Source organism: Prionailurus bengalensis, chromosome A2 (assembly GCF_016509475.1).
Source record: "Prionailurus bengalensis isolate Pbe53 chromosome A2, Fcat_Pben_1.1_paternal_pri, whole genome shotgun sequence".
NCBI classification, from domain to species: Eukaryota; Metazoa; Chordata; class Mammalia; order Carnivora; family Felidae; genus Prionailurus; species Prionailurus bengalensis.
The window spans coordinates 148,638,209-148,662,363 of NC_057348.1; the positions used below are offsets into that span (position 1 = coordinate 148,638,209).

A 24,155-nucleotide genomic window follows, 5' to 3' on the forward strand; every position below is an offset into this window, starting at 1 on the left:
GAGGGGCAGAGAGAGAGGGAGACACAGAATCAGAAACAGGCTCCAGGCTCTGAGCCATCAGCCCAGAGCCCGACGCGGGGCTCGAACTCACGGACCGCGAGATCGTGACCTGGCTGAAGTCGGACGCTTAACCGACTGCGCCACCCAGGCGCCCCAACATTTATTTATTTTTGAGAGAGAGAGGGAGGGAGGGAGGGAGTGTGATCAAGGGAGGAACAGAGAGAGGGAGACACAGAATTCGAAGCAGGCTCCAGGTTCTGAGCTGTCAGCACCGAGTCCTAGGCGGGGCTCGAACTCACAAAGTGCAAGATCGTGACCTGAGTCGAAGTCGGATGCTTAACCAACTGAGCCACCCATGCGCCCCAGAGTATGGCGTTTTATAAACAGTGAATGCTTCATCAGTGTCATGAACTGACTGACTGTGGATGGGGCAGTCTGTGGAAAACTTTCTGTGGAGATTTGCTTGTTTTTAATGGTTTCTACCTCTTATTTTAACTGATGGGTATGATTTGAGGAATATAACTGTTATTTTGTGATTCTTAGTTACTATGTAAAAATGATTTAATTATTAATTTAGTTGAAGAAATCTTCTCTGATTCCATTAAGGGAGTAATCAAAGCAGTGATCCCATTTAGTCAGCCCATTCTGTTTTTGAATCTTGTAATGGATTTTTTTTTTTTTTACAGTCAAGGAGATAAACCTTCAGGACATCAAGGAGGATTTGGAGTTGGATCCAGAGGAGAACAGCACCCTTTTTATGGGCATCCTCATCAAGGGGCTGGCCAAACTGAAGAAGATCCCAGAGACTGTTAAGGCAATCAAAGAACGCTTGGAGCAGGAGCTACAGCAAATTGTGAAGCGGTCTACGACCCAGGTTGCAGACAGTAGCTATCAGAGAGGAGAGAACCTCACTGTGGAGAACCAGCCAAGGTAAATAGTGTTTTTGAGAACTCTGTGTATTGTACGTTTACTAGGATGGGGGATTGGTGACTAACTCCTGTTAGTGTTATTTCCTGAACTTGGGCTGTTAGAGCCCACACAAACTCAGATTGGTGAGAGAGCTTGAGTAGGCATGATTCAGCTGGTTTTGATGTAATTAAGAAGGGTTTTTTTGTCTAGTTTTTAAGAGCAAGAATGCATACGTGGCGGCTGGGGAGGGACAGAGAGGGAGACAGAGAGAGAGAGACAGAGAGAGAGAGACAGAGAGAGAATCTTAAGCAGGTTCCACACCCAGCTTGGAGCCTGACACAGGGCTCGATCTCACAACCATGAGATCATGACTTGAGCTGAAAGCAAGAGTTGGATGCTTACCCGACTACCACCTAGGTGCTCCTGAACAATATGCTTTAAAACTTCTTAACTACAGGGGTACCAAGAGCTGACTCTTGGTTTTGTCTCAGGTCATGATCTCACGGTTCGTGAGTTTGAGCCCCACGTCGGACTCCACGCTGACATCTTGGGACCAGCTTGGGAGTCTCTCTGTCTGTCTCTCTGCCCCTCCCCTGCTTAAATAAATAAGCTTAAAAAAACGTATATTGGGGTACCTGAGTGGCTCAGTCAGTTAAGCATCTGAATTCAGCTCAGGTCATGATCTTGTTTGTGAGTTCAAGCCCCGCATCTGACTCTGTGCTGACAGCTTGGATCCTGGAGCCTGCTTTGAAATCTGTGTCTCTTTCTCTCTCTGCCCCTCCCCTTCTCTCTCTCTCTCTCTCTCTCTCTCTCTCTCTCTCTCTCTCTCTCAGAAATAAACATTAAAAAAAAGCATATTGTTAATACTCAAATGAAAAAAAAATGTACCAATTATTGAATATTAAGTACTAAGCAGTATTCAAGCCAATTTATATCATCTCATTTAATTCTCACGACAACTTCGTATAGCCAGGGAAACTGGGGCTCAGAAACTAGTTATTAGCTCAAGGTCACAGAACAAGTGGCTGGCTTTGGAATTGAAGGCAGGTCTATGGTCTTTCCTCTGTCCTATGCTTTCTTCTTTAATGTGTGGTGCTATTTGCCAATAGGCACATCAGTTTCAAAAAATAGAAACTATGATTTCCGGTGAGAGCAGAGGGCAGAGTGAAGCGTGTCCTCTCAGTTTCTCCAATAACGTCAGTCCCTGGGAGGTACCAGACTGTGTGTAGAAGGGCTCATAATATCGTGGACCTGTTGTTAAGGAAATTCTACTGTGTGTACTTAGGGCTTTAATATATTTTTTTTTAAAAAGCAGATAACAAATGTAAGGAGAAATAATAGCTTACTTAGTATGGAATAATCCAGACTTTAAGTTTTGGGGAAAAATTAATGTTACCTATTTGCATTTTCTATATTCTTTTATACCTAAATCACATTGATTTTGATTATGCCTTAAATGTCTTCAAAAATTAGTTGCCTTTTAAACTTCATTTGGAAGTGCAGTTGGTGAAGAAACCATCCTTAAGCCATCTCCTGCCATAGACCCTTTCCCAGCACCTGTTTTGATGAGCATGCGCTTTGGAGTCAGGCAGACCTGACTTTGAATGCCAGCTCTGTAATCTGAAGGAAAGAATCCCTGTCTTAGAGGGTTGCTTGGTCTAGGTGAGATCTTATGATTAGAGTTTAGTCAAGTAGCGCCAGCAAGAACTATCACATGCATACATATATGCGAATGCACGCGTTTGTTTATTCTTGCCTCCTTCCTCGACTTCCATGTTCTTTGATTCACCCTGTGATCCAGAGAGGCTGGGCAATGGTTCTCAATTGAACTTTGCTTTTCTTCTTTCTTTGCCCTGTGCCTGGATTTCCGTGAAGACCTTTTGCCTCCTTACTAATGAACACTCCAGAATTCTGGTCTGGCTTGCTATTTGCCCTGTTGCTGCAAGTCCCTAGATGAATACCCTGAACTTTCATAGGGAAATAACATGACTATCGGGTATATTGAAAATGAAACGAAAGGGCACGGATCAATAACTTTTCTGCAAATCTCATTACAGTACCCTTAAAAGCAATGTGTCTTTCATAGGATTTTGACCTCTTCCTCTTCCATTCCTAAGCCCGTTCCAGAATTCACAAGTAGAAATTACAGCTATGGAAGTGGAAATTCAGCATACTGCCCCAGGAAATAATAACTGTTTCCCTGTGAGGAATGAGTCAGCAGCAGGGTCTCCTCCCCACCCTCTTTAAGTTTTGTTGTCGTCCGTATTTAGAGGCTGTTGTGGGTAGGGTATATTTGACACTGGAAAGTAAACCAGCTGCTTGCCCTGGTTTCTGGTGTTTCACATGATCCCATTTTATAAATGACCAGATCTGAAAAACTGGGCCGAAACTATGGTGAGAGAGAATAATACAGAGAAAGCAAACATTTGGGGTGAAGCACTCCTCTTGGAGATGAAAGATGAAAGTCTTGGGCTGGGATTCCAAACGACTGATAGTTTCATGCTAGTCTGTGAGGGCTCTGTGCTTTCAAATGATTTAAAACTCACCAATTAGTGACCTTGGGAACGTCATTCAAAAGTGATTGGCACTGTTACTTCCAGAGGCTGAAAATTTTAGAAGGGATGTTGTCAGATTATCCCTTGCAGCCTGCATGGTACTTTGTGTTCATTAAACTGTACTGGGATGTATTAGTGGCATTTATCTTAGAAAGAAGTCAAGTCGCAAAGCTTCATATTATTTACCATCCAGGGCATCTTATGCTAAATTACCAGAATCTGTTTTTCTTAAAGTTGGGGTGTAGGCAAAAAGAGCCACAAATCCTTTTTCCCCACTATGCACATTCTTTCCCTCACCGCCCCCCCCCCAGTGAAATAACCTCTTTCAGATCATAAGCATATAAATGCTGCCGTGAGGCAAGACACCATTACTGTAACTTTTCTTAAAAGTCTCATTGTTCAGCATCATCTTACTAAATATATTCTGGTTGCGATGCATTGCAGGCCTGTTGTCATTTGTCTTTATGGAAAGAGAATTTATATGGTGTGCTATTCTTCTGGAAAAGTAGAAGGAACCAGGCTACTGAATGGTCATGTTTCACTTCCTGCAGAGAGAGCCAGGATACTTCCTCAGCCAGTTTGTAAAAATCACTTCGGTGACCCACTTGTTTCCCGACCCCCCCGCTCCCGACGATCTGTTGTCTGTGTGTAGGAGAGATACTCCTTTCATTCATTCGTAATCTGGGTGGTGTCCATACACCTCTACTTACTTTTGAAGAAAAATATTCAGATGGTCTTGTTGCCAACTGGATATAAACATTAGGGCAACATGTGCTTTTTGCTAATCTCCCGGAAGCTCTCGCTACCCATAATTTCCTCAGAAAGGCAGCCGGGGTCTTCAGTTTCAGATGCTGAATGTGGTCTCCAGTCTGCGCAGCACCTTACCGATTTCTTCCATCTCCTGCTGCCTAATTGTTGATTCTTTCCTCAAATCTAGCTCATGAGCCTTTCATATCATTTTTGAGCCTAAGAAGCTGGAAGAAGTTCTTTAATAATTAACAAATAGGAAAAGCATGAGGAAGAGCTAAAAGAAATAAAATCCTCTCAAAGGTGCAACGTTAAGACGATGGAGGAAAGAGGGGCGCCTGGGTGGCTCAGTCGCTTGAGCATCTGACTTCGGCTCAGGTCATGATCTCACAGTTTGTGGGTTCGAGCCCCGTGTCAGGCTCTGTGCTGACAGTTTGCTCAGAGCCTGCAGCCTGCTTCAGATTCTGTGTCTCCTTCTCTCTCTCTGCCCCTCCCCCGCTCATGCTCGCTCTCTCTCTCTCTCTCTCTCTCTCTCAAAAATAAATAAATGTTAAAAAATTAAAAAAAAATAAAAAAAGATGACGGAGGAAAGAAAGATGTGGGAAAAGAGTGATTGGCGTGCGTGAGGCAGCTCTTCCATCTATTTGAAAATGGTCCTTTTTCAATGTGGAGGCAGCCGATCGTGCAAGAGGCGATGGAGGGCTGCTCCACTTTGGTAAACCTGCTGGTCTTGGAGAGGGCAGGAGGGATTGAGTCCGTGGAAGCCGTGGCGGGTTATGGAGACCTTTTTTCCTTTTGGAAGATCCTTTTGCTGTGTTCCTCCATCTTGGTTACGAATGAAGGGAGCTTCAGTGTCTGATCTAAAGAGAGCTAAAGAGAACATTGCATATTCTGTGCTCACTCTGATAGGAAAGAAAGGTTTGTGGAAGACACGGGAAAGAAATCTGCTTTAACGCTAAAAGTAGTTGTGTTTGGATAATAAGGTTGTAGATCTCCCCTCCTCTATTTTCTAACTGTTAGGAAGTCTAGTAAGAAATAAATTCATTATTTAAGAATTAAAGTACTAAAGTTATTTTCATCAGAAAAAAATCATTAAAAATGAAAATGCCTACTGGGGGTATCAGTATGGAAAGATGTAATACCTGTCGGCAGGCCGACTGGATCGTGACCGTTAGATTACCTTTTATGATGTATGTGTGTGGCTGAGTGTGTTTGGTTATGTTCTGACTGCTTCTAGAATGGAAGCCTTGAGGGAGAACGGATTTGCCTTGCTCAGAGCCCTATCACCTTATTTCCAGAAAGTATCACAGTACCCACTTGACCCATAGTGAATATTTGTTGCACGAAAGCGTGAATTCCACGTGTACTGAATATGTACCATGGACCAGACACTGGGATAAAATGCCAAACAAATAAGACATAGTCCCTGTCCTTATAGAATTTAAAGTCTAGAGGGAAGTAAAGGCATTAGTCAAAGAACCGTTCAGTAAGTATATTATTACAAACTGTGTGAAGTGCTGTAGAGGAAGAACAGAGTGTGCCGTGAGAGTGTATAACCACGGACACCTGACCTGGTCTGGCTAAGTGGGCACTGAGGTGTTTCTTGTGTGGTTTCAGATAAAGTGAGGCAGCTCCTGTGTTTTATAATAGTTGTTTTCAAGCTCTTTTCACTGATAGCACCTATCAGTTGTGCTTCCGGTGGTGCAGTTTCTTGGCATCCATATAGAAGATGGGAGAAGGAAAGCAGCTAGATTCTCCATAGAGCATTTTCAAAGTTTGTGCTGACCTCTGTGGTTGATACGATTTTGATAATTATTGCCAGTGTGCTTTTCTTAATACCAAGTTTTCATGTCGTGCAATGTTTGAGAGTTTCTATAGTCCCTTGCCAACAGATTGTATTATCAAACATTTTTTTTATCTTTGCCAAGCTGATAGGTGAAATGGTATTTCCAAGGTGGTTTTGATTTGCATTTTTTTTGTTGTTAATATGAGTGAGGTTGAACTTGACATTTGTGTAAAAAAATTTTTTGTTATGATACCTGGGTTGTATCTGAATATATTACTTCAAAATAATCTGAATTGAGAGTGGGTGGAGATACAGATAATATATTATTAGCTGTAAATGATATTTCCTGAAGCAGTGTTCTAGATACAGGGTGGTTTATTTTCCTGTTCTTTTTCCTTTTTAAAATTTGTAATTTTTAATAATACAGAGTTCAAATAATGTTTATTCCTTTTCAGCAAACTATCTACTTTTCTGGTATTTATTATTATTATTATTATTATTATTACTGACTTGTGGGAACTCTTTATTTATTAAGAAAACTAGTTCCTTGAGATTTATTTTATAATTTCCCCTCACTTTTTCTCCTTTGACTTTGTTTATGATATCTGGCCATGTAGGCATTATATATTACAGTTTTTGTTTCAATGAGGCTGTATTTATCAGTGTTTTCTTTCAAACCCTCTGAGTTTTGTGTTAAACTTAGATATTCCCCACTCTTTGAGTATAAGTAAAATTTCTCAACTTTTTTCTGGTACTTAATGTAGTCTCATTTTTAATATTTATGTCTTTGATACATCTGGAATCTGAAGGAGTGGCCACACCACTTTTAAGCGGATATAACACTAATGAACTGTATTATAAAATTTTTTTTTTCAACGTTTTTATTTATTTTTGGGACAGAGAGAGACAGAGCATGAACGGGGGAGGGGCAGAGAGAGAGGGAGACACAGAATCGGAAACAGGCTCCAGGCTCCGAGGCATCAGCCCAGAGCCTGACGCGAGGCTCGAACTCACGGACCGCGAGATCGTGACCTGGCTGAAGTCGGACGCTTGACCGACTGCGCCACCCAGGCGCCCCTAATGAACTGTATTATAATGGGCTGTATGCCCCCTTTCATTTGTGTCTTCTATGTATCTGCCATGTAATTGTGAGTGTGAGCTGAATGCTTGCAGAATAATTCTAACACTGAACCATTTACTTTATAGTCATGTTTTTTTTTCAAGGTTGTTATTGGCCTCATTTCCTAAAACTATTTTTTTCCCCCCTGGTTTGTCAGTCAGTGAAGCCTGGGAGGTTTGCATAAATCATTGAATTACTTCTCTAAAAGCTAAAAAAAAATAAACTTTAAGAATATTTTTAAAACTCAGAGGTCAGAACTTGGAATGAGGGCATACTGATACAATAGGGCATCCTTACAGGGTAATTCTGTCTATAAGGAAGTCTAAAGGCTCAGTCCCCAAGATTAGTTTTGTCGTTCAAATGCAGTGTTTATGAAAAGACAAATGTAACACTTCTCATGGTTCATTCAGATCTGTGGCTAGAGTCAGGCATATGTTTCTTTTTTTAAAGAAGTAGCATTGCCTTTCATTTTTTATTTCTCTATTAGTAGTTCTTCTCCTAAGTATCTGAAATGTAGGATTATGTGGGATTGGTCATTGTATTCGACCGAAAAGTCATTCGGAGCAGCGTTGCAGCAAGGTCAGGCATTTGTCCTTGTGGCTGCTTGAGGCCATTCCCGGGCACCACACGTAGCACCTGGACATGCTTGGAATCAGGGAGGGCCTTGATGTAATTTAGATGAGTAGTTAATTCGAATCAAAGCAAGCGGGAAGCAAGTAAATTTAACTTCAGTGATTATGGTATCATTTGATTAAATCTCTCCTTTTGATTACACATATCAGTGAGAACATGCTTTAAATATACTCAACTGTTAAACACTGAAGGATGGATAGATAGGATGAACTAGCGACATACAGAAGAAATCCCACTATTCTTCGACTAGAATATATCCCCTGCAGCTTTATTGCAATATTTTTAGAACAGATGAAAGGAGTTAATTCTTTACATGTGGGACTTAATATACCAATTGTTAACTAAAACATAAACTTTATTACCACGGATCATGGTACTGGTTCCAAACCTCTGTAGGTTCTAGTAAGACTTAATAAATAAATTGGTAATAGCTTCATAACATATCAGGTGAGTTAGTAATGTTCATTACTCTCTTGTAAACATGTTTGGCTAAATGGGACAGGGCTTAATGTCACATCGTTTACATCTTTATATTTGTCAGGGTAATAAAAACAAAAGCTGCTTTTGATTTCTCTTGTTTTGATTTCTCTTGTTTAGGGGTCATGCCAGTTGTAGGGATGACGGGTAAAATCTGTTTCATGGGATATTGATAACATTTAGGTGATAGCCATCACGCTGCGTCAGGACCACTCCTCTATGTGGCAGATAGTGGGAGCTGCCTTAGGTCTTATTTTCTGTGCACTTGGTGTTCGATGGAAGGTATTCCACATTCAAACTGACATTAGGTCTTTCGTTGAAGAAACACACGGACAAAACACTTGTGTCAAATGACAGTCTTTCCTCGCTGATGTTGACGGTGGTATCCCTTGGGATGTCACACCTTATGGGCTCTTCTAACTCCTGGCCCATTCCATTATCACGGTCTCTAATCACATCGGATTGTGATTTTTGTAAAAGGGGGCTTAACTTTGTGTTTGCAGCCTAATATAGGGCTGAGCACATATTAAATGCCCAAGAAGTTCAATGAATGAATAAGAAAAAGTTGCCAAAAAGGTGATTTTTAAATAAGAGGCTGTGAATTATTTAAAAAAAATCCCCACACTGCATACTGAAAGATCAGCATCACCAGTGCCATTTGAAAGTTAGAAGGGAGGGGTGATTAAATTGGAATCTCTGGGTGCAGGGCCCACAGGAGTCTTGCCTTAGGTAATTCTCATGCATGCCAAAGTTTGAGAACACTCTTTTTTTTTTTTTAATTTTTTTTCAACGTTTTTTTAATTTATTTTTGGGACAGAGAGAGACAGAGCATGAACGGGGGAGGGGCAGAGAGAGAGGGAGACACAGAATCGGAAACAGGCTCCAGGCTCTGAGCCATCAGCCCAGAGCCTGACACGGGGCTCGAACTCCCGGACCGCGAGATCGTGACCTGGCTGAAGTCGGACGCTTCACCGACTGCGCCACCCAGGCGCCCCGAGAACACTCTTTATAACATTACAGATATCACCCCGGTTGGTAGTTTGGTGGCATTTATGCTTCGCAAAGCAGTTTGTCATCCGGTATCTCACCTGAGTGAGCCTCACTATTGGCGTCATCACAGGTAGGGACATTATTATTAATCCCAGATTTGCCCAAGGAAATGGGAACGCTCAAATAACTCAGCAGTTGGTGGTGGTCGAAAGAGGAGTGCAAGCACTGTCTTTTCATTGTGCAAGTTTGCCTTCTGTCTTACGTAAAGATGATGCTCCTGACCCCTTCCTGGGCTGATTTTGTTTTTCCACGGGAGAAAGGCGGTATTTGCACTGACATATCCATTCTCCTCGCGCCCCCCCCCCCCCCCCGACCCCCTGTGGTGATCAATGACAGGCCTCTCAGAGATAGCTGGACATGTTAGGAAGTATGATCAGCAGCCACAGAGTAAATGGGTCTTAATTAGCTCGCGTGAGAATTAAACAGATGACTTAGATACCTGAGTAACTCCCCTAGAGACCTTGCACATTCTTGTACTAAAAATACACACCTAGCATCTTCAGGTATCGCTGAGAAGTGGCTTTATGGATAACTTTTCTATTGTTCCACTCTGATGAATATTATTTTGGAATGGGGGAGAGGTGCTTTCCCCCTAGCTTTAGTGAGGTGTAGTTGACCTACAACATGGCATAAATTTAAGATGTAGAACAATATATAAGGACACCCTCATATGTTGCAAAATGACTATCATTGTAGCATTAGCTAACAGCTGTATCACATCAATTAAATACCATTTTCCTTTTTGTGGTCAGAGCTTAAGATCCACCCTTGGCTATTTTCATGTGTATAATATGGCATTAACTACAGTCACCTTCTATACATTAGCTACCCAGAACTTAACTCATCTTGGAGCTGGAAGTTTATACTATTTGACCATCACCCCATTTTCTCTACCCCTAGCCCCTGGCAGATACCATTCCAGTCTGTTTCTTTGAGTTTGGCTTTTTTAGATTCCACATATGTGAGAATGTACAGTATTTGTGTTTGTTGGACTTATTTCACTTATCATAGTACCCTCAAGTATTATGAGGGTTGTCACAGATGACAGGATGTCCCTCTTTCTCATCACAAAAACATATTCTGTTGAATGTGCGCGCACACACACACACACACACACACACACACACTGCATCTTCTTTATCCGTTCATCCATTGATGGACACTGAAGTTGTCCTGTCTTAGCTGTTGTGAGCAGCACTGCAGTGACGATGAGAGCTCAGACATCTTTTTGAGATCCTGTTTTCATTTCCTTTGGGATAGATACTCGGATGTGGAATTGCTCGATCATGTGGTAGTTGTATTTTTAAATTGTTGAGAAGCCCTCATACTATTTCTCATACTATTTTTCATATTTTTTTGTTTTTGTTTTCTTGTTGTCATTTGTTAAAGGCCATTCTGACAGGTGTCAGGTGTGGTATCTCATTGTGGTTTTGATTTGCGTTTCCCTGGTGATGAGTAATGTTGAGCACCATTTTATGTACCTTTTGGTCATTTATATGTCTTCTTTGGAAAAATGTCTTAATATTTAGCTCTCTGCTTATTTTTATTTATTTATTTGAATTTTTATTTATTTATTTAAAAAAAATTTTTTTTAACGTTTTTATTTTTGAGACAGAGAGAGACAGAGCATGAACGGGGGAGGGGCAGAGAGAGAGGGAGACACAGAATCGGAAGCAGGCTCCAGGCTCTGAGCCATCAGCCCAGAGCCCAATGCAGGGCTCGAACCCACGGACCGCGAGATTGTGACCTGAGCTGAAGTCGGACGCTTAACCGACTGAGCCACCCAGGCGCCCCTTATTTGAATTTTTTTTATCTTACAGAGGGAGAGTAAGCAGGGGAGAGGAGGCAGAAGCAGAGGGAGGGAAGGAGAGAGAGAGAATGAGTGGGGGAAGGGCAGAGAGAGAGAGGGAGAGAGAATCCCAGGAAGCCTGACTGCAGAGCCCAACATAGGGCTTGATCTCATGACCGCGAGGCGAGATCACAACCTGAGCTGATATCAAGGGTCAAATGCTCAACTGACTAAGCCACTCAGGCGCCCCAAAATCTTAGATGTTAACTCTTTATCAGATGTGTCATTTACACATATTTTGTTCTATCCTGTAGGCAGCTTCTCATTTTGCTGGGGGTTTCCTTTGCCGTGCTGAAACTTTTTAATTTGGTGTAGTCCCACTTGTATGTTTTCATTTTTGCTGCCTTTGCTTGTGGTGTCAGATCCAAAAAATCGTTGCCAAGGCTGATTGATGTCAAAGCGCTTACCTCTGTTTTTTCCTAAGAGTTTTATGGTTTCAGGTCTACGTTCAGGTCTTTAACCCATTTAGAGTTGATGTTTGCGTACGGTGTGAGATCGTGATCTAGTTTCACTCTTGTGCAAGTGGCTTCCAGCATTCCCAGCACCTGCAACCGAGGAGGTTATCCTGGGAAAGGCTGTGGAAAAAATGACCCTGATACTTTAATTAAAAGGAAGAAGGCCTGGGTCTGTTTTCTAATTTTAGTCATTAGTTTGCCCTCTGTTAGAATTGAAAATTCATTTGCGCTTGTGTACTGAGAGTTCAGAAACCGAGCACAAGAGGCCAACTTGACAGGGAAGTGACACAGGAGGAGAGTCGCCAGAGCTGGGGCCCAGCTCAGTGTTCTTACTTTTGCTCCGTGTCTTTCTATGTTGCTAATGGTTTTTCCCGTTCTTTTCATTGCACAGATGGAGAATTAGTCAGCACTCCTCAAATAGTAACTTCTTTTTACATGAAGATTGTTATTAATAAGTGGCAAAACTTATCTCTGCCTTTAAAAGTAGGCATTAGATAACCCTGGAGATTAAATAGGGGTCTCTGTCCTGTTTGAAAAGAAAACTGCTAGTTCAGCCACGCCTATTATGAAACTGTGTACGTGAGGTAGAGACATGTAAAACTGAGACCGTTTTGATAGGAAATAATTGATGATCAATTTCTTTTCCTTTTTCATGTAAGACCTAGGCTCCGAGTTCAGTCTCTTCTTATCTTTTAGAGCATAGTGGTAGGAAAATAAATACTCTGTGGTGTTTGCCTTGGTCTGTCAGTGGGAAAATGCAGAACCCTGATATTAAAGTCTCTGCAGATAAGTAGTAGAACGGAACCGATTTTCTACCTCGTGTGTGTGTCTGCTTCGTGACCGAGTAAGGCAGCTTCTTGGCTGCAGGCATGGGTTTTCCAGCCAAATGACTAATTCAAGGTTCCCTGGATGTTAAGTTTAGATTCAGATAGTCGTATCTCACCTTAAATGTTGAGCATTTTTCACAGCTTGATGATCCAGCTCTAGACCATAGACACTTCTTGCCCCTTGCAACTGTACCTGTTCCTCCACATTTTCTCCTTCTGTTTCTTGGCGATGACACAGATTGGGGTGGCTGCAGGTGGGAGGTTAGTGCAAGATCGGGAAATAAGTAACACGTTACTTAGGAGAGGGCTGTTTTAAAAACCTGCCAGGTGCATCGCATGTATGTTTGAAGAACAAGCGCTTTCTTCAACTTGGCACTTATGTGTTTCTTTTTTCTTTTTTAACACAAAATGGATTTTATTACAGTATTATTAATGTTAGCTCTGAGTGCGTGTATCTTTCAGCTTGAACTATACTTCTTTTGATTCTCATGTTAAGGTTGGTGAGGTTATCTTTTTGAGAGGATAGTTACATGTGGAATATTTTTTTTTATCGTGGGCTTCTAAAACTAGGAGGCTATAAAACATAAAAAATAAAACCAGGAGATTATAATTCATAACACGTGTCTCCTCACCTTGTTATCTATAATCAGGCCTCTCTCCCTCTCTCCCCGACCTGCTGGAGCTCATTTTTTTCATTCTTTCAACAAATACATACTGCCTATCATATGCTGAACATTATGGTAAATATTGGAATACAGTGATAAATTGGACACAGTTCTTACCCTCTATCAGTATACAGTCTAGAGAGGGGGAGGGAAGGACCGGAGGAAAGCAGACCAGTTTGAAGGCTGTTTTTGTGGATGGTATGGCCTGCATTAGTAGGGTAGCAGTGGCATTGGAGCACTGTGGTCCATCTGAGAGATAGCACAGGAGTAGAAGTAGAGGAACGTGGTCACTGATTGGATCTGGGGGAGGAAAGGAGGTGAGGGTGATTTGCTGGGGCAAGTGGTACCATTCACTGGTGTAGGGGCCGCGGAGGAGTAGGTTTGGGGAGCGATAGGATGAGTTCTGTTTGAGACCTGTGAGGTTTGAGGTCCAGAGCTCAGGAGAGTGAACTGGCCAGAAGATGGGCTTAGGCATCGTTAGTAGGTGGGAAAGTGAAGGCCGTGCGGAGCGAGCTCACCCAGAGAGAGTGTGAGGATTGAGAGGAGTGCACAGCCATTCAGGAGAGGAAGAGGTTCCCGAGGAGGAGCAACCAGAGGGAGGAGGAGAGCCGAGGGGTATCGCGTTGTGGACCAGTGGGAGGCGGTGTTTCCAGGAGGATTGAGAGTAGTCCGTAGAAACCAGTGCTGTACTTATTTAAAGAAAGGGTGTCTATGAGATGGAGCAAAATGAATGTGGGAGACTTCTGCAAGAGTTGTTTTAGTAGCGTGCCGGGGACAGAAGCCAGTTTGCAGTGAGAAGGTAGAGGCAGGTATAGACTGTTCTACTGACACTCTTTCCAGCCCTGTTGGCCTTGTACAGTACTGATACCTCTTTGGCCTCTTTTGAAAAATGACTTCCTTTTTTTTTCTAATACCCCTGAAAAGGAACATCCTCTACAACCGAGGGCTTTGCTTGCACCTTATCTGTGTTGTAGTCTCCTGGTCCGTAATATGTGGATAAAAGCGGTACCTTCCTCACGGGGTCATCCAAAGGTTTAAATGAGCTAATCCAAGCACAGCACTTTGCACAGTGCCCAGCATGGGATCAGTGTGTCTGTCTGTGGTGGGCGTAGTGGTCTTTGTCATGGCCCTCGTCCCCTGTGGTCATCATTCTCTTTCCCCTCCTACTTCAGCCCTGCTGTTTCAGAGCTCGCTTCCATTGTGACACCTGTAGCCACCAGCCCCATGCAGAGGACCCCTGGTCAGTATCTCTGATCCTAGACTTCTCCTAATATTGCCACCTTCTACTGCTCATTACTTTACCCCTGAGCTGGGGCACCCACAACGTTCGACTGTTTCCATTCTGGGCATTGGGCCATGTGTTGGGGGAGGCGGGTGGTTATAAGGTAGAATTAACCAAGGACTCTGTCCTTACTTTCTAGTCCGGGAGGCCGTGCGTGTCACTATTTTGTCACTTCTCTCCGTCCATTGGGAGCATCTCTTTTTGGAGGGATTATAGAATCCCAGAGGAATGAAGGAATTGGCTCTTATTCTGTGAGTTAGGCCTCCATTAGTTACCAGTGACAGACCCCAACTCCAACTAAATTAAAGAGGGAGTTTTATTGGGATCATGCTGGAACATGTCACGGAATACAAGCCGGGTTTTACTAACTGAGCTGTGGGAGGGACAGAGACGCAGCTGGGCCATGGAAACATCTGGAGCATCTCTTGTGTCTTCTGCACGTCCCACCCCCTCCAGATGGTGACTGTTAAAGGTACAGAAAATAGTTTATGTTGTTTTAGGTTTGTTTTTCTTTTTAAGTTTATTTATTTTGAGACAGAGAGTGAGTGCAGTGGAGGGGCAGTGAGAGACAGAATGAGCAGGGGAGGGATGGAGAGAGATGGAGAGAGAGACAGGGGAGGGGCAGAGACAGAGAGAGAGGTAGAGAGAATCCCAAGCAGGCTCTGCTCTGTCAGCGCAGAGCCTGATGCAGGGCTCAGTCACACAAACTGTGAGATCGTGACCCGAGCCGCAACCGAGAGCTGGACCCTTAACTGACTGAGCCACCCAGGAGCCTCCGGGGTTGCTTTTTGAGTATACTTTTGCATAGTTTTTGCATGTAATTCTCAACCACCTGTGATTAGGAAATGGTAATCGAAGAAGTTTGCGTTTGAGGAGCCTGCGATTGGGAAGGCCTGCATGACGCGTTGAAGGTCCCACGGACGTGCAGCAGAGAGCAGGCTTCAAGTCCACAGTTCTCAGTGGCATTTATACTGTCTTGCCATCCCGGGATTAACATGTTCCTTCACCCGCTGTGATGTCGTGTTGCCGTTACAGCATCCTATTCTGTGGCTCCAGACATAACCTCTGTGGTGTGTGTGTGAGAGAGAATGTGTGTTCTTTTCTTCTGAAGGGTAGAAATTGCAATTAATTGAAATTTTAATCTCTGACATTGTTGGGCGTCTTCGTATAAGAGACCTTTTCTCGTTGAGTTCGGTCTAAGGAGTCTCTGGTAGTTTATTGATTCTGTCTGTTCTTTTGTCTTTTAGATCAGTGGTGAAGCCTTGAGCCTGATACGATTTAAGCAGCTGAACTATCTGCAGTGTAATGTCTTATTTCTCTTATTTATTTAAATTTTGTGGTGGGAGTAGGGAATGATTTCAGCGGGGCTCTGTGTGTTTGGGTGACCCTGAGTATATCTGCAGCGGAAGGCAAAAGACGTGCTTTCTCCATCTCGTGTTGTGTGGGCAGTTGGAGAGTGTCTGTGAATATTAACTTGTTTCAGTTGATTTCTGCCGGCTTTAAATTGAGCCAGATCAGTGTGGATTTATGTCCTATTTATGTGAGTGATTCCCAATCTCTCTTGTTCTTCGGCGCATCGGGAGGGAGTGGTCTTTCTTTTTTAAGGAGTGCATATGTTGGTGAGGAATGGTGCGCCTTTCGCAAAGCGTGCGTTTTAACTTTGGTTACTTTTTCCTTATTAGCCATTCACTCCTCATCCCACTGCTGAGTTCAGAAATCCTTCTTGCCAAGGTCGCTGGGACCTGTGAGTCGTACAGTTCTCCGTCCTTACCTTCTCTGACCTCTGTGTAGCTTGGCTGCTTCTCTTCTCCTTTGTCTTCTACAGTTTTCTCTCCTGGCTTCGTTCTTCCTCCCTAGCTCCTTCCTCACCATCTTTTCAATGCTGCTATTTTGGGAAGTGTTGGCTGTGGACCTCGCCTGCCTTACTTACTTTGCATATTATCCCCGAGTGATCTCATCCTCTCAAATGTTTATCATTTTAAAAATTTCCAATGTCATTCTCTCCCCTGAGCTCCAGACTTGCATATCCAAGTGCTTAAATACATAACACCTTAAACTGAACCAGATCTAAACCCACCATCTCTCCTTCCAAATTTCTGCCTTCGCTTGAATCATCTCTCACTCTCAGGAAAGGTAAGCGTCATCTTCAGAGTTGCTCAGGCCAGAAACCCAGACAGAGAGGGTCTGAACGCCCTTTCCTCTACCGAGTTCTGTCCATTTTCTACTGTGCTGTTTCCAGCAGTTCGGTGAGAGCTCTAGAGAAGGTATCAATTAATACTTTGTTTTTACAGATGGGAACACTTGGAGACGTTGACTTTTTTTTCCATAAAGAAATGTAAGAATTATCAGTGCTGGGAAGGAATTTGAATCTTTTGATTTCTTATAGGTTATTTACATTAGCAGGAAGAACAAACAAAAAACAAGTGAACCAAAAGAGAAAAGTTAATGTCCTCCTGTAACAAGACTCCAAAGGAATCCATTTTCTTAATATTTTACTTTTTAAGACATCAGTTTCCTTTTTCACTGTTTTATATGTTTTTTCATTACAAGGGAGGTTTTGGGCCCTACTGTCCTCACTCAAATGTTATAGCTGATGGGTTTCTTTTTAAAATAGACATATTGAGATATAATTCATATACTACACAGTGGTTTTTAGCATATTCACAGGGTTGTGCAACCAGCATCACTGTCTAGTTCCAGAACATTTTTGTCCCCTGCCAGACAACAACCAAAAAACCCTCATAGGGGCACCTGGATGGCTCAGTCAGTTAAGTGTCCTACTCCAGCTCAGGTCATGATCTCATGGTTCATGGGTTTGAGCCCTGCATCGGCTCTGTGCTGACAGCTCAGAGCCCGGATGGAGCCTGCTTCGGATTCTGTGTCTCCCTCTTTCTGACCCTTGCCCACTCGTGCTTTCTCTCTCTCTCTCTCTCTCTCTCTCTCTCTCTTAAAAATAAATAAATGTTAAAAAAAAATGTAATAAAAAAACCCCATATGCTTTAGTAGTCAGTTCCCACCCACCGAAATAACCATGAATATATTTTCTTTTTCTGTCATTTGCCTGTTCTGGATATTTTTTATAAATATTCGTATCTTCCGTGACTTACCTACGTATGTTTTCAAGATTCTTCCATATTGTAGCATGCACCCACACTTCTTTCCCGTCGATAGCCAAATAAGAATCCATTGTATGAATATACCACATTTTGTTTGTCTGTTCAGGAGTGGATGGATATTTGGATGATTTCCATTTTTACAATTTTACTAGTATAATATTTTACTACTAGGAATCATGCTGCCATGAACATTTGTGTACAAGTTTTTGTGCACATGTATTTTTTAATTTCTCTCGGGGTTATCCCTAGAAATGGAATTCCTGGGTTCGTATGGTAATTGTACGTTTAATGTTTTGAGGATGTGACAGGTTTCCAGAGCAGCTGAACTGTTTTACACTCCTACCTGCGCTGTATGGAAAGTTTCAGTTTCTCTCTGCATCTTCACCAACACTTTTTATTGTTTGTCGTTTTGAAGATAGCCATCCTGATGGGCTGAAATGGGATCTTATGGTTTTGACTTGCATTTCTCTGACAGCCAATGATGTTGAATGTCTTTTGTTTGCCTATTGGTCATTCGTAGATTTTCTTTGGAGAAATATATTCAAACTCTTTGTGTATGTTAAAATTTGGTTATCTATCTTTTTATTATGAGTTGTATGAAGTCTTTAGGTATTCTAGATACAAGTCTTTGGTCAGATAAATGGTTTTCAGATATTTTCACTCATTCTGTGGATTGTCTTTTCACTTTACTGATGGTATCATTTGCAGCACAAACGTCTTTAGTTTTGCTGTAAGAACCGCGGGTTTTATTAATATTGCCATAGTCATGCTGTGGTAAGGCAGAGGAGAGCATCCCTCTCCTTGAAACGGGTCACTGTTTCAAATGTAGGTAGAGCTGGTAGAATGTTTCCACTTCCAGCCCTTCTCTTCTCCCTTCCTTCTTCCCTGTGTGGCCTGTGTTAAGGCTATGATGGTCATACTACAGCAGGTCTGTCTTGGCCTTGATTGTCCAGGAATGAGAGAAGCTGGCAATGAGTCTGCATTTTATCAAAGGACTTCTGTTTCCACGATGTTCACAGATACCATGGATCTCATCTTACACTTCAGTTCCCTGCTGGGTCTCTTTTCTAAATAGAGCACTGTCCCGGGTTGCCGAGCTGCTCGTGTCCTTGAGCGGCAGTCGAGATGTGCAGTCATGGAGCTTGGTGGCCCTGGAGATGATCAGACAGCAGCGCCCCTCCATGCAGAGGAGCCACTGCGTTTCCAACGTTTTCTGCTTCGTTGCTGGTGTGCAGGCTTTTACCTGGAGCTTTGTGCTGTTGGGAAATTGGACACCAGTGTGCTTCAGGCTTCTGGATGTCCTGGATCAATATGACTTCAAAACTGTTAAGGTATAATACGAGGTTATTCAGTTTTAATTTTGTCAAGGACATTTTGGCAATGTAATTACCATCATGACAGAAAGCAACTGGAGATTTTTCCTATGAGGAGAGTGCTCAAAATACCAAATTAATTTACTTTTGTGAAAAGTTAATATATGTTTCTGTTTTTCTTACTTTGCTATCACTGAAAAGTACACTGTGGTCCGTGGATTGATATTTGGGAACCACAGACCTAGATACTTAGCTTAAATATTTGAAAAGTAGAATCTTCACTTCATCAGGAATTTACTCTGTACGATGCCAGGTATCTGTTTTATGCAGATCATTTCCTATGATGAATTAGCTATTTCGGCTCTTATGTTAGGCACGTCTTCCTGCACTTTGTACCCCTCTCCTGATATTTGAAAATTTCTTCAGTAACACAGATGAGAAAGAACTGTTTTAGGTATATGTGAGCATAAATAGGACTTGACCTTTCAAAGATTAAAAAAAAAAAAAAGTAATTCCAAAGGTAGAGTGGCTCCTATTTATAAATACAATGTTTAATTTCTGGATTATTTGTGTTCTAAACTGGGAGTACTACATAAATTTTTATTGATTCTGTCTCATCTGAATTAAAACGTCAAACAGATATTAGGGTTTTATCATAAGATAGTTATTGGCTGTCATACTGGCACATTAATTATCGTAATTGGGCCGTAAAGTAGCCATAGGAATGGATAATATGCTATACATTTTGATGAAATTGTAGTTATCACCTCTTATTTATGGCACTAAAATCTTGTTAATGGACACTGCTGACAAGCTCTTTTGCTTTTCCTTTTCTACTTTTTAAGCTGGTTTCTAAGTCCACTTAGGAAATCTCAAACCGAGAGCCCACAATATACAGTAAAGGTCACATTTCCGAATTTTCTCGACTCTTTCATGGTATACACATTAAATTCAGCAAATATTTGCTGATCACTGTTTTAAATGCCCTTGAGTATACGGAGATGCATAAAGCAGTTCCTACACTGAAAGACTAATAATGAAGAAGGGAGTTAGAATGTCTCTATATAAATACCTGTGACCCGCATTTATCGAGTCACATCTATGAGTCACGTATAAGCACCTTACAAGTGGGATGAAATACAAGTTCAGAGGAGGAAAGGATGCTTCGAAGCCTGGGTGATCAGTGCAGCTGTAAGCCTCCGTGATAGAGGAATTACTTGGCATTCCTGACATAAAGCTTCGAACTATCTGTGAATACATATCTACATTCTAGAACTATAGTGAGAAGTACGTGGCTAAATGCACTGACATGGAAATCAACTTTTGTTCTAGGCTCAGCTGCCTCGCAACCTCATTTTGTGTCCTTGAGTATATAAAATTGATGTAATAATATGTGTCCAGCATCTCCCACTATGAAAAATGAGATAATGCAGATGCCTAAGCTGCTCCCTGTGGTGAAAGTCAGATTGCTCGGCAGGTGTGCATCTTTTTTCAGGCGACTTCGGCCATACGTTTGAGTGGTAGGCACAGCTTTCCATGACTAAAAGGATTAGTATCCTTACAAAAGTGCCCAATTTATTGCTGGGGAAATAGCATATTCTGTGTAACATCTGAGCTGTTGTCTGAAAAATTGCCTGAATTTCTTAGAGAAACTGCCTGTATGAATACAGAGTAGCAGTGTGGTGATCACTGAAATGTGATAAAAAGGGAATGTGTTTATTGAGCTGCTCCAGCTGGTTTAGGGACGTTACAACTGGTTTTTAGATTCTTACGTCGCTTCCAGTTTGCAGCAGAGGAAACTGAGGCTTAGACTTCCAAAGCTGCTTAGATCCTACAACTGTTGGAAATCCGTCCGTGGAAATCTCACCTGCTCTGTCCATGGTGGCTCGTTGCTTCCCCGCAGATAGATGGTTTTGGTGTGGGCCCTCGTGAGCCATCCTCGTGTGCGTGGGCGTGCGTATGTCAACGTGATCTCTTTTTTCCACCAGGCTACTTCTAGAACTGCTGGAGTTGCTATTTGACAAGTTCAACGCTGTAGCCACTGCGCACTCTGTGGTCCTGGGGTACCTGCAGGACACCGTTGTGACCCCGCTGGCCCAGCAGGAAGATGTCAAATTGTACGATATGGCGGACGTGTGGGTGAAGATCCAAGATGTTCTGCAGGTAAAAGGTCCTTTCACACGTGGTGCCGTCTCGATTCAGAATAACAGGTTGGAACGAAATATCTACCGCCTAAGATATTCCCTTGCTCATAAACAGTGAGAGAATAATGTTACTATTGAAAGGGGATGCTGCTGATGTCATCAACTTCTATCATCTTCAGAAGACCTCTTAACTTTTTTTGCCAGGCTTGAAAATGAGGAGATTCTCAATATGTAGCCATCAAGGAGGTACAGTATTTGGCCTTCTGTTGTAAAGTGCTTTACTGCACTGGAATTAGTCCTATATTAAGGTAATCAGTGTTAAAATGTTCTCAGACAGTATTTTATAAACATATGTAGCTTAGTTTTATGGCCGTTTTCGTACAGTCATCTCTTGCATATATTGAGGTAAATGACCGGTCAAGAGCTTGTTTTGAGAGATGAAAATTACTGTAAGGAATAAATGCATCACTTTGATTTGCTGAAGATTGGAGCAATGATATTACTGTTTGGTATGATGCTGCAGAGATGGTATTTAGAAATTTTATTATATGCTGTCTCCAAGTGCCAGGCAAATATATTTGATTTGGCCACAGGAGAATTGGAAATACGATTAAGAGGTAGCCGAAGCAAATTTGACATAGCTAAATAGAAGTGACTTGGTTAGATAGTCCCTACTAATGTGAAAAAAAAGTATATGTAGGAAATTGAAAAATATAACTGTGTGGGAATGAAATTTCTTGCATGGCAAATAGGAATATTTGCCGGAAAAAATAAATCACGAATCTAAATTGTAGTCATTTTTAAGAGTATAGGTATGCTCCTGATGGATTGAATGATGGATTCTTGCTTACTCATTCATTAGACTTTTTTTTGGGTGCAGTCTGGGTGCTTTATTGGTGGCTCAGTGGCAAGATTATAGGTTGCAACTACATCCCCCGAGTCCCTTTTGCTCCTTTGTCAATTACCACGTGTCCATAGTAGGTGCTTGAGGAACATTTGTGTATTGAATAAAATGTCTTTATTGCCTAGACACTGGTTTTACAGTGTTTTATATCTTGATTTGCTAATGTCATGGAAATAGGTGCTTTTCAGGTCACCTGTTTATTTTAAGGATGAAATAGGATTGTAGATTTTAAAGCCATTTCAGAAATAGTTAGAATGAGGGACTTCTGGTTCTAGCCATGATGAAATTACCTCCTTTTGTGAGCAGCTCTACATCTGGGTGGACTCAGTCCGCACATTCAGTTCAGAGCAGAGAACACATGAGGTGGATTCCACGTTCCTCCTGGCTTCCTCCTGGGGGACACCTGCCATGCTATGGCCCAAGGGAGTGAAACGTAGGCAGACAGCAGCGGAGCCTCTAAGCAAAGGGAACAGAGATGAGAGTTTGGAGGTGTAGAGGCAGCTGGAATTTGTGGCGTAGGGTAGTGGGGAAGAGAGGATACACCACAAAGCTTGGCAGGAAACTGTCACTGTGGGACCGTGAGTTGAATGGGAATGCCGGACGTTGCCAGATGATTGGAAATTGGATGTTGGAGTTCAGTCAGTGTGGGGAGAACCTGCTGAACACCCCATGCTTTCAGATGTGGCCTCAGCAAGGTTGTGATTCAGGGATAGGGACTATTCCAGCTGTAGGGGAGGGGTTACTCTGGATCTTGCGTCACCAAGTCTCTCCAGCATCAGCCCGATCCACCTGTACATCAGCTGCTGGCCAGAACAAAACTCACTCTGGAGTAAGGCAGTATAATCCACATTTTCACTAGTGAAGCATCTACAGTGTCCAGCGTACAATTATATTTGTGGGAAAGCAGAAAAATGTGACTCTAACTGGGAAATAAGAAAATTAATGAAAATTAATATCTGAAATGGACAAATCACAAGATGGGTTTAGCCGCAGATGCCTGCTATAGAGAAAAAGACCAGGGAACTCAAAGATGAATAAATCAGAGTGATCCAAAAGGAAGCACAGGAAGAAAGCCAACTGCAAGGAGAAATGAACAAGGCCATAATGTCCATAATGGCACAATATCATGCAGCATAGTAGTTGCAGGTACAGAGGAGAGGGAAGAGAGATACTGAGGCAGAAAATTATTGGAAGAAATCATGACCAAAAGTTTTAAAATTTATTGAAAAGCATAAACCCACAGATTCAACAAGCCCAACAAATCCCAAGCAGCTTTAACCTAGAGAAAACCAATGCCTAGACAGATCGTCACCAGGTTGCTGAAAAGCAAAGAACAAAGGAGTCTTAAAGATAGCCAGAGGAAAAAAAGACACAACGCTAAGAAGGAACCCATGATAAAAATGTCCACTAACTTCTCCCTGGCATTTTGAAGAACATGGCCCTGTCTTTTAATACGAGTTCCTGATTTTGGATTTTATAGATCCTCTTTAGGGGGCCCTGGCTGGCTCAGTTAGTTGGTTGATTGACGCTTGATCTCAGCTCAGGTCATGATCTCACGGTTCGTGGGAAGGAGGCTTGTGTCAGGCTCTGTATTGACAGTGTAGAGCCTGCTTGGGATTGTTTTTCTCTCTCTCTCTCTCTCTCTCTCTGCCCCTCGGGTACACTCGTGTGTGCACGCACGCGTGGATTCTTTCCCACTCTCTCTCAAAATAAATAAACATTAAAAAAAAAAAAAGAGATCCTCTTTAGGGTTGCCTGGGTGGCCCCATCCGTTAAGCATCTGACTCTTGATTTCTGCTCAGGTCAAGATCTCACGATCACCTGGGGCTCCACGCTGGGCATGGCGCCTGCTTAAGATTCTCTTTCCAGGGCGCCTGGGTGGCTCAGTGGGTTGAGCATCCAACTTTGGCTCCAGTCACGATCTCCTGCTTCGTGAGTTTGAGCCCCACATCAGGCTTACTGCTGTCAGTGCAGAGCTGTCTTTAGATCCTCTGTTGCCCTCTCTCTCTGCCCCTCCTCTGCTTGTGCTCTTTCTGTCAAAAATAAAGTAAAACATTAAAAAAATAAAAAAAATTGTCTTTCCTTCTGCTCTCCTCTCTCTCTCTCTGTCTCAAAAAAAAAAAAAAAGAACCCTCTTTAAATATAAAGATATAGATAGATTAAGGTGTATGAATGGGAAGAGACATACCGTGGAATACTAGTAATTTGTATTATGCAAACATGTTGGACTCTATTAGAATATGTAATATTATCAGATGGAATTACTTTGTGTCCTGGTACTTACGGCGTTTAAAACTTGAATACATGAAGCCCCAGAAAGTAT

At 42.3% G+C, this 24,155-nt stretch overlaps 1 protein-coding gene across 1 annotated transcript in view; it reads left to right on the forward strand.

Moving 5' to 3' along the window:
- The window catches only part of EXOC4 (exocyst complex component 4), a 754,752-nt gene that overhangs the window by 80,853 nt on the left and 649,744 nt on the right, over window positions 1–24,155 (forward strand). The window contains exons 6-7 of the mRNA XM_043589551.1: window positions 687–930; window positions 20,773–20,947. Of these exons, the coding sequence (XP_043445486.1) occupies window positions 687–930; window positions 20,773–20,947 (419 nt within the window). The remainder of the gene's footprint in view (window positions 1–686; window positions 931–20,772; window positions 20,948–24,155) is intronic.